We start from the raw sequence: 10988 nt of genomic DNA on the forward strand, positions 1-10988 counted from the left end.
AAGAGAGGCTTCCCTGTGTGAAATGCCACTTCATCCCGGTAGGGAACCGATTCTCAACCGGGTTCTGTCTGAAATGACAGACCAGCACCCGGTTGAGAATCGGTTCCCTACCGGGAGAAAGCACCTGTCTGAAATTCCCCAGTGTTTCAAAGCAGTACTAGCATATACAGAAAGGAATGCAGATTGCAGGCTGCTGGTAGCATACATGCGCAGTGGGGTCTGAGAAGAACCAGGGAGGTTACACAGAGTTCTTTGGCAGCTTGCTGACAGTGGCCTCAGGCCAGTCACAGTACTCTCAGGACTCTCTCAGCCCCGCCTGCCTCACAAGGTGCCTGTTGAGGGGTGAGGAAGGGAAGGCGATTGTCAGCCATTTCGAGACTCCTTGGAGTAGAGAAAAACAGGGCATTAAAACCAACTCTGCTTCTTCTGCATCACGTCTCAGGGGCCAATCCCGTTCTCTCTTTTTTTAGACGACCCCTTTTACCACTCGGTGGAACCCTATACGAAGAAGGAGCTGGCCGCCATAACCGTGCCCGATATAATCCGCACTTACAAGGTGATGGCGGCGGAAAATATTCCAGAAAATCCACTGAAATTCCTGTATCCAAATATTCAGAAGGACCAAGCCTTTGGAAAATACTACTCCAGACCCAAGGAACGTAAGTGATCATCTTCCGGTAGAAAGTCATAATTTTATGACGGCAAGCCAAGTGTGTGTTTGTGTGTCTTTACTTGTTTTCTACGTTGGCGGACTCAACTGAGGGTGCCGGTTCTCTGTCCTTTGGCCCAAAACGTGCAGGGCAGCAGGAGGGGGGAGTAGAAATCAGGAGAAGGGTGCATCACCTTTCCTCCGCTTTTGTGCCAAAATTCCTTCTCACCCCCTTCCTGCTTTGCAAAGAAGCAACAGCATCAGGGTTTCAAAGGGATGTGTTCTATATATCTAACAGCACCTTGTGGCCCCGATGTGTGGATACTTAAATCTGTGGATCCAGGTCCACACCGACACTAAACATATTTTCCTGCAGACTCGAGGTACTCCGCGGGTTTGCAGAAAAATCCAGAAAGTTCTTAAAAATACACTGCGGGACTGTCTCCGGGAGAGGTTTTGCGCTCTGCAGGTGACAACCTGCTGGTGATCCCTGGCCCCAAAAAGGTCCGGCTGTCCTCGACCAAGGCCAGGGCCTTTTCCGACCCGCCCCCAACCTGGCAGAACTCTCTGCCAAAGACCCTCAGGGCCCTGCGGGATCTTATGCAATTCCGCAGGGCCTGTAAGGCAGAGATGTTCCACCAGGCAGTTGGCTGAGGACAGGAAGGGTTCTTTGTTGTGGCTGGCCCCCCCCCAAATCCTGAGCTTATGCTTCCCCCCCCCCTGCTCAGAAGTGGCCAGACAGTCCAGGCCTGGGATCTGAATTCCAGAGACGCCACCTCGGACTTTTGAAATCTGGTTTCTAACCTTTTATTTTAATTCCGTCTGTGATTAGAATTTTACCGGTCTCTATATTTGTCTTGTGGCTATGTGCTTTCTGTTGTACATTGTCCAGGTAGCCCTGCTTAGCAGGGATCGGGCAATAAATAAATAAATAAATAAATAAATAAAAATCCCTCCCCCAATTTTTTAAAAAATGCACAAGTGCAGACAATGCTCTTACCCGTCGAATTGGCAGTCGCCGCATCAGATGTCAACTCTGGGCCTGGCCACCATGGCGGAAGGTGCTAGGATCAGTTACGGGCCTGGCTGTCATAGCAATGGACTACAGGAGGGGCTTGGTGCCCAGCTGCCACTGTGGCTGATGCTAGGAGAGGCTGCGGGCCCAGGGTGTGCCAGGATCAGCTACGGGCCTGGCTGTAATAGCAACGGACTACAGAAGGAGCTTGGTGCCCAGCTGCCACTGTGGCTGATGCTAGGAGAGGCTGCGGGCCCCGCTGAGGCTGCAGAACACTCTGAGACCTGCCCCCGGCCTAGCTGCCACACAGGGAGCTGCCCCAGGCCTGGTTGCATGGCGGAGGACTCCAGGAGAGACTCTGGGGCTGGCTGCAGTGCTGGAGGACGCCAGGAGTCGTTCTGGGTTTGGAGCAGCCACTGTGTACCGTTGCTGTCACTGCAGATGGGTGGTGGAGCTGGAGTCGTGATGAACGAGATGGGATTCCCCCACCCCCTCCGACGAGTCTCGCGGGCCTTCCACTTGTTTTATTTACACCCCACCTTTCTCCTTGGTGGGGCCCCAAAGAGATTTACACCGTTCTCCTCTCCTCTGTGTTATTCTCACAACAGCCCTGTGAGGTAGGTTAGGCTGAAAGTGTGTCACTGGCCCAAGATCACCAGGCACGTTTCCGTGGCAGAGCAGGGATTCGAACCTGGGTTTCCCAGATCCTAATCTAACACGTTAACCCCCTACACCCTGCTGGCTCTCCATTATGTCGGCCGCACAATACGCATTTCTGCCTAACGACGCACGGTTTGGTCATTCCTGGCCGCGCATTCGGTGTAATTCTAAATGCGTTCTGATCTGAGAGATAATATTTTCGCCATCTGATCTTTTACAGCTTTGCTTCCAGGAGGGTAGCCATGTTGGTCTGCAGTAGAAGAGCTGGATTCGAGTCCCGGAGTACCTTAGAGACAGACAAGATTATTTGGGTATAAACTTTAGAGAGCTGAAGCTTGTCAGATACAAGCTGAAATGGAGGTCCCTTTCTGACAAAGGGAGATTTGACTCTCGAAAGCTTACCCCCTGAAAATCTTGTTGGTCGCTAAGGTCCTCCGGGACCCGAATCTGACTTCTTGTTCATAATTTACATGGTAGGGGGGTTGGCCTTAACGCAGAGTGGGGCCTGAGGCGAGAGTTGGTGGGGCACATGGACTGAGACCTGGGTTCAAATTCCGGCCTCTTGACGGAACTTGCTTCATTATCCAGGTCTCCCAGCCTGACTTCCTCCCAGAGGTGCTGGCAGGATAGAGTGGAAGGAAGGAGCGCTATTTTACGCCAGCCAGAAATGCTTGAAGGAAGGGCAGTGTTTTTAGAAAAAGGTAAAATTGCTAGTCCCGGGGTCCTAAAACGATGTCTTTGTTCCCCTTTTAGCTTCTGAACCCATGGACGTGGACGGTGGCGGAAAGGGATACATCAAAACTGAATTAATCTCTGTGTCTGAAGTGTGAGTTTGCCGAGAAGACACCTGCATGCCGTTTCAAACACTGCTTTTTTTGTTTTTGTTTGTTTGATGTTAGAACGGCCACACGGTCATGAATGAGGGGGTTGGGATGGTCAGTTTCCCTCCTTCCTTCTCACGCAACGCGGCCACATGCGCCTGCCCACGTCCGTGGCACCACCGGGTTCCGTATCTACACTGATCCTGGAAGTGACCGTGGGGACTGACCTGCCCCCCACCCGCCCTTCTCCCACTCCAGGATGGCTGTCCGTCCCCCACTCCCGCCCCCCACGCTCGCTCTTGAAAACATACATGGCTGTCAAAAATTGTTCATATTCTCCATCGGTATAATGTGCTTCTTCAATTGAATGCCGTGTACAGGCTGAGCAGAGTCCTCACAGGTTGTTGTTTTTTTTGGGGGGGGGGGGCAGTGTATGCCACTTGAGGGTTTGTGCCTGGGGGGAAGGGGGGGGCGTAAAGGAAGGGGAGCGACAGTTGCGAAGGGAAGAGCGAATAAGGCTAGAATAGTTCGGCGAAGTGGAGGCTTCTTGGAGAACTGGCAGAAAGGAGGGCTAACCAGAGAAAGGTTGCATGGTTATAACAAGGGTCAGCGACTTCCTTAAAAGTAACCATTTTCTTTGTAGTGTGGGGGTCTGTAGCATACTAGGCTACTTATGGCCTACCCTCCTGCTTACCCATCAATGCAGGGCTGCAATCTTTGCCGGGGGGGGACGGGGGACGACGACAATCCTTTTCTTTCTGTTAAGCTCATCTGCTCTTCTTATTCATCGTTAAGCTCATGTTTCTCGTTTGTGTTCTCTACGTTGGCTTCTTTCTTCTTCTTGTATAAACACTGTATATTAGGGGTGGCCAAACTCTGGCTCGGGAGCCGCATGCGGCTCTTTCACACCTATTGTGCGGCTCCCGGCAGGGCGGCCGGGGAAGCTAAATGCCATTAGCAAACAAATATCATTGGACAAATAAATATCGTTATCAATATCTGCTTTTATACCCCTTTTGTTGTTGTTTTTGGCAGTCTCGTTTCATGTTCATAAAAAGCAAATCTGCATGTTTCCCAGTAAAAACATGTAATATCTGTTAATGTCTTGCGGCTCTCAAACCTCTGACGTTTACTCTGTGTGGCTCTTTACGTTAAGCGAGTTTGGCCACCCCCTGCTGTATACTCTTCAGGTTTTGACTTGGATAGCCCAATCTCACCGGATCTCGGGAGCTAAGCCGAGCCAGCCACGGTTAGTACTTGGATGGGAGACCATCCTTGGATGGGCGTGACACAGAGGCAAGCGATGGCAAACCACTTCTGAACGGTCTCTTGCCTAGATAACCCTACGGGGTTGCCATAGGTCAGCCGTGACTTGATGCCCCTTTCCACAACCGCATACTCTTCCAGATGTCTCCATGTACTTTCCCCTCCCCACCACTTCTCCCACGGTCACCTTGTTCTCCATTTTTCCCCTCTGCACTTGCTGGTCCCAACTGGATTTAATTTTTTTTAATCTGGTTTCCCTTTGGCTCTTCTCGTTATTGTTGTGGTTATTTTGTTTAGATTTTAAACCTGAAAGCAGTACTTGTGTCTCGTTTCGGGGTATATGTGCATGTGTCGGCGCTCACTTTTTTGTTACGTTTCAATTTACAGGCCGCTAAGAGCTCCGCGGAATGGTTGACGGCAAGATGATCAGTATGCCACAAAGAGGCTCTAGAACAGTGGTGGCGAACCTATGGCACGGGTGCCAGAGGTGGCACTCAGAGCCCTCTCTGTGCCATCGCCCCAGCCAGGCCCAGACCATCATTAAAGTGTCGAATTCTCTGCCAAATAATTTTAAGTAAATGAAAGCATTTGGGATTGCTTTCCTTACTTTGTTTGGATCATCTTAAGTTAATGTATGAGTTGTTTTTTCTAAAGTAAAACCTCAGTATTCAGGTTAAATTGCCGTGTTGGGACTTTGCGATAAATAAGTGGGTTTTGGGTCGCAGTTTGGGCACTCGGTCTCTAAAAGGTTCGCCATCATTGCTCTAGAATCATAAACAAAATGCTCCGAGGCATGTCTCTCAGCCTGGAGCAGGTTGTGTATTCAGTGATTCCCAGCATCAGCATAGCCTGTTTCCCTCGCATGATATCTCTGGCTGTATATGAGCAGGGAAAGGAATTACGTTGTAATGTCATGCATGGAATTAGGAAGAAAAGCGCATTAGGAAAAAAAAGAAAGTGCTTTCTTTAGCATACGTTTTAGTTCTTTTGTGTCATGCCTATGTGCTGTGGTGTGTCTTGAGAGAGCCGCTGCACATTATAGGGTGTTGGCGAGAAGCCGCAAATAGCTGTTTGGAAATGTTCTTCGTATAACTTGCAGTTAAAAAAAGCTCTTCGTATAACTGGCAGTTCAGAAATGTTCTTTGTATAACTAACTTGTATAACCAGTTGCGTCTGAGCCCCGATAACCTGCTCTGAGCCCCGTTTACGGGGGAGGGCAGGATATAAATCCAATAAAATAAATCAATCGGTTTTCCCAGGTATCCTCCTTTTCTGAGTTTCGGGAGTGTTTCCGCCTCATATTGGTTCATGCACATGTGATTCCCCTGCCCTTACGTAACTTCAGTCTTTAGTGGTGTTAGACCCAAGCTGAAATTCTCTCAATTATAGCCTTTCCCAAAACTCTTTGTGCTAAAAGTGTGAACACCCAAGGACAGACTAGGAGTTTCTTGCAAAGAACAATTGTTTTGTGGCATGGATCAAGATGGGTAGCCGTGTTTGGCTGTTGCAGCGGAAAAAAGCAAGCGTCCAGTAGCACCTTAAAGACTAACAAAATTTGTGGCAGGGGATTAGCTTCCGTGAGGAAGTGAGCTCTTTTCGATATTATGCCTCAGCATCCATGAAGGAGGAGTGGCTCTCTCCAGAGCTGAATCCCTCTCAGAGAGACCTCTCTGGTGTTCACAGCTGAAAACAGAGTCTCTTAAGAACTGGGCTTCATTTACGAAAGTGGGGCTTAGTTTTTTTGGGGAGGTTGTGTCACGATGAGAGGGTGGTTCCTGCCTCAAGGCAAGCAACGTTTGTGGTCTCTACCTCAATCAATCTAAGAATACCAGTGTGTGGGGGGAATGCAGAGGAATATTACAACTCAGGAAGGCTGCTTGATTGCTGCTGCAGATTCATTAGACCCGTCCTCTTCTCTTCTCCTCTCCCTTCTTGTCTTCCAGCCACGCGTCCTCCAAACTGCATATCCCAGAAAATCTTTTGCCTCTGTCCCCTGAGGAATTTGATGAGTTCTCTCGGGTGGTGAGCCCTGCTGAAATCATGGTGAGTCAATAACATGTGGACGTATGTGTGTACCCCTCCTCAATCTAGCTGTTTAAGGAACGTTCTCCTGTTGATACGTTGCTTCTGTAATCCAGACCTTCCTCTGAAGAAGCAAGGGCAGCATATCGGAGGATGTGTCTCCCCGTTTTATTCTACGTAAGGGAGGCTCGATTGAAAGCCCCGTGATCTGCACAAGGCGAACTAATAAGCTTGGTTGCAGCGTGAGGATGTAGACTTGCAGTCTCCCTTGCCTCGATTCAGCACCCAGTTAACTATCAATTACAGCTGATAACAGGATCCATTTCAGTTCTGGTACTTTGTTGTATTAGTGCAGGGTTCTCCAATGTGGGGACCATGTGGACACTAGTATTTCCCTTGATGCCCACTGCTCAGAAAATGTGTGGGTCCATTGTAAGGCAGGGCTTGTTATTAGGGGTGTGCAGGGGGGAAATTCGGCTTTTTTTGGATTTGGGTATAATGAAGCCAATTTTTTTTGGTATACCCGAATACCAATATTGGTAATGTATCGGTGTTGGGATTTTTTTTTAATTATTCATTCAATTTATACCCCACCCTCCCCGCCAAAGCAGGCTCAGGAATACAAAAAAAATTGGTTCCATTATATCGTATGGGGCTACTGTAGTCAATGACAAAATCTTCTAAGGTGTATTCAGTAGGCTGGGGGGGGGGGGGCTTTGAGGTAGAGGCACCAAATTTGTAGTAGGGCCCAGAAGCCTAGTCACCCACCACCCCCAGGCCCCAACCCACCACCCCCACAAAATGAGAAAAGTTTTAAAAACTGTGCCTAATCAGTCAAACCAGTGGATGTCTTCAGTCTTCTATTCTCTAGCAGGCAGGATCTTGATCCAAATTAGTCCAAGTTAAGTCTCTCAGGCAGCAGCAGGAAAGTAAAGCTCAAAGCAGTAGCTGAAGCAGAAGCCAACCACACAGTCTCCAACCAAAGCGCTCTCAGCAGGAGTCAGCCAGCCAGAGACCCCTGCGTTTATGCTCTCTGGCCATACACGGAAGAATTTCAGAAAAGAACAAACTTCCCCAAAGAGCAGAGTGCCCACCTTTACCTGTAATCCTATTGGCCAATGCTCCTCCCCCATCCTGTCCCTGGGAAATTAAGCTAGTAGTTGGGCTTCAAGTTTGAAACTAGCAGCAACAACAGCATTGCAAGCTGCAATGCCATTTGCAGTGATTGGCTCTTCCCCCCTCCCTCCTGGAAAGCAGAGCAAAGGATAGGAAAGAGACAGAAACAGAGGGAAAAAGAAGGTAAGTACAGCCCTTTAAAGTTTAACCCCCCGAGCCTGTATTCAGCAATTCTGAATAACACTAAATAAAAGGGCTAGTTTCGGCTATTATTCGGCAGCTGAATCAGGTTAGAGAGTCTGATTCGGCTTGCTGAATACCCAAAAAATTCCAAAAGGCATTTTTTTGGGGGGTTTCCAGTTCGACTTTACTGAATGCACACCCCTACTCATTATTAACTGCTGTCATTCAAATGAAAGTGTTTTCAATTGGAGGATGAGGACTGGTAGACATCTGGGCTTTCCTTAGTGTGTGGTTCCATTCCGCCCTTCCACATTTCCTTTTCCCCAAAAAGTGTGAGAAGGGAGGGATTATCTTTGGCTCCATCTCCTGTGGCAGCCATTTTGGGGTGGTGCTCTCCACCACCTCTCAAAATCCCACAGGCTCCAAAAGGCTGGGGAACCCTGTATTTGTGTGTGATTTTGTATCCAGACATGTGTAACCAAGCAATCCATCGTTTAGACATTAATACTAATGATGGCAAAAGAGATTCAGGTGGGTCGCCGTTCGAGTCCAGTGGCACCTTTGAGACCAACAAAGTTTTATTCAAGGTATAAGATTTAGTGTGCACGTACACTAGGGTGCCATCCCCCCCAATGGATGGGGGTTTCTCCACTTTCAGGGGACCCAATCCGCTGCTGGCTGGTGGGGGAGCCCCGCCCTCAATGAGCCCTGTTGTGCCCGACACCATGATGTCACCTTGCTGGGCACATCACGTAGGGGACACTCTAGCACTTGGCTAAAAACTCTATGGTGACCACAGAGTTTTTGGCCAAACGCTAGAGCGTCCCCCGCACAACATGTCTGGTGCGAAGTGACATCATCGCATACACGCACTAGAGAATCCTGGGGGGCAGCCTGGAGCCCCCACTGGCAGCTGGTCAGCACCTGGCAATCCTAACACACACACAATGATGGGTGTGTGATAGGGGGAAAATGCTAAGGTAGGGGGAACGTGCATCTCTTGTGTTGACCACGCAGCCAGATACTCTGCCCCAGCATGAAGTATATTCGCTCTTCTATCATTTAATGACTGTGTTAGCAGACCCGGATTTTAATATCCCATTAGATGCATGTAAATATATAGCTGCTGCAATTAAGCGTTGTTTGTTTGTAATGAATTTTGAACAGCAGTAACTTTTTTGTTCTATTGCTGTCTTTGTCTGGTCAAACAAGCCTGTTGGCGATGGGGACATGCTGTTTGTTGTGACTGAAGCAACCCGTTCTGGTTTTCTTCCCTTCCAGATGTATTCAAATTGTGAACCATAAGTGCCTCCTCGGGAGCCTGCATAGAAGCATGAGTCACCTTCCCATCTGCTAGTCTGCAGCTAGTTGAGATCCTCGCAAGGCTGTAAGACTGGCCTCAACCGGTCCCTGCAAAGAGGATCTGCCACGATAATATACCTGCGCGCCAGACCTGCTGAGCTCTACCTTTGTGTTCGTTGCCGCTTCAAAAACTGGAAACGTTTTCACTTGTTTTCAAGAATTAGTTGTTCAGTAAGTAGGTCTTCACTCTCGCTGTCTCTTCCCCTACCTGTATGCTTCTTTCCGAGTTCATTTGGTCAGGTGGGGCACTCCGGAAAAAATAAAGGGGGCGTCCCGCACCAACGAGTGTGAACCTTCTGTAGTCGAATGCTTTGAAACGGTCATGGTTGCTTCCTTTTGGAGAGACTGGACTGAAAGATAAGCGCTCTCTCATCTTGCCAGGAGAGGCCACGTCAGACAGCTGCGTTAAAAACGTGGCAAGTGGTTTCCGTGAGCAATGTGGTCATTAGGAGTTCTGTGTTGGCGAAAGGGTGGGTTTTAAAAAAATATATATTTTTTTATTTTAGCATTTATATCCCGCCCTCCCCGCAAACGGGCTCAGGGCGGCTTACAAAGAGCAAGAAGTGCCCACGCAGAAAATCATATAAAAACAGTAAAACCCAGTAATTTATACCCCGCTTTCCTCCATGCTGGGGACATAATGTGGATTACGGTATCGCTCTCCCCTCCTCCTCTCTATCCTCACAGCGACGACCCAGCGAGGTAGGTCAGATGGAGTGTGTGACGGGCCGAGTATCATTCAGCCAGCTTCCATGGGGGGGGGGTTGCTGTCCGAGATCTTAGTTTGACACTAAACTAGGGCTCTTGTTTCCACGCATTGGGCAGTGACGACGCCCTTTCTGCGGGGAAGTGGGGCATCGACGTCAGCATTACAGGGGAGGCTCGTGAGTGACCACATCCAAATCAGAAAAGGGGGGGGGTCCGGAACCATGTAGTACCACAGAGGGGGCTGTCTGAGGGAGGCAACGTTGCCAGTTTAAATTGTAGCAAAGAGCAAGAGAAGCACCGTGAATACGAATGGAATTTGTGGCAGGGTGTGAGCTTTCGTGAGTCCCGTGCTCATGTCTTCAGACCGATCAAGATGGGTGGCCGTGTGAGTCTTGTCTGTAGCCGTAGGCAAGAGCAAGAGTCCACTAGCACCTTGCTCGAAAGCCAGTCGAGCCCGACTCTAGGGTTGCGGTGCTCGTCTCCGTTTCAAAGCCGAAGAGCCAGCGCTGTCTGAAGACGTTTCTGTGGTCATGTGGCCGGCATGACTAAACACCGAGGCACATGGAACGCTGTTACCTTCCCACCGAAGTGGTATCTATTTATCTACTGGCAATTTCTTGCTTTCGAACTGCTAGGTTGGCAGGAGCTGGAACTAGAGACGGGAGCTCACTCCATCATGCGGCACACAGTTCAGCGTCTGGCACCTTAAAGACCAATAAAATTTGTGGTGGGTTGTGAGTTTTCGTGAGTCACATGCTCTCGTCTTCAGATAGATCAAGATGGACATTTATTCATTCATAAATAATATAGTACAATTTGTATCCCGCCCTCTCCGCCGGAGCAGGCTCGGGGCGGCTTACGTACAAAATTAAAACACATTAAAATATAAATCAATTATAAATAAGTTATAAACATCACAGTCGCGTTCGTCTGTCTGTAGCAGTAGGCAAGAGGCCAGTGGCACCTTAAAGACCAATACAATTTGTGGCGGCTTTCGTGAGTCACCGCTCACGTCCTTCAGATACAGCTGGAATGTGAGTCCTCCTGCCCTAGCCGTGTCTGAGGAAGTGAGCAGTGACCGTAGTTGTTGCTCTCGTCGGCTCGGCTCATTCATAAATATAATTCGATTTATATCCCGCCCTCTCCGCCGGAGCAGGCTCGGGGCGGCTTGCGTACAAAGTTAAAA

The 10988-nt window shown here is 49.1% G+C and overlaps 1 protein-coding gene across 1 annotated transcript in view; it reads left to right on the forward strand.

Moving 5' to 3' along the window:
- LOC107108389 (signal transducer and activator of transcription 1-like) overlaps positions 1–9374 on the forward strand; it is a 12146-nt gene extending 2772 nt beyond the window's left edge. The window contains exons 2-5 of the mRNA XM_015408818.1: positions 471–659; positions 3078–3150; positions 6355–6454; positions 9014–9374. Of these exons, the coding sequence (XP_015264304.1) occupies positions 471–659; positions 3078–3150; positions 6355–6454; positions 9014–9037 (386 nt within the window). The 3' untranslated portion in view covers positions 9038–9374. The remainder of the gene's footprint in view (positions 1–470; positions 660–3077; positions 3151–6354; positions 6455–9013) is intronic.
- Positions 9375–10988: the final 1614 nt, after the last annotated feature.

Source organism: Gekko japonicus, unplaced genomic scaffold, assembly GCF_001447785.1.
Source record: "Gekko japonicus isolate JY-2015 unplaced genomic scaffold, Gekko_japonicus_V1.1 scaffold3592, whole genome shotgun sequence".
NCBI lineage: Eukaryota > Metazoa > Chordata > Lepidosauria > Squamata > Gekkonidae > Gekko > Gekko japonicus.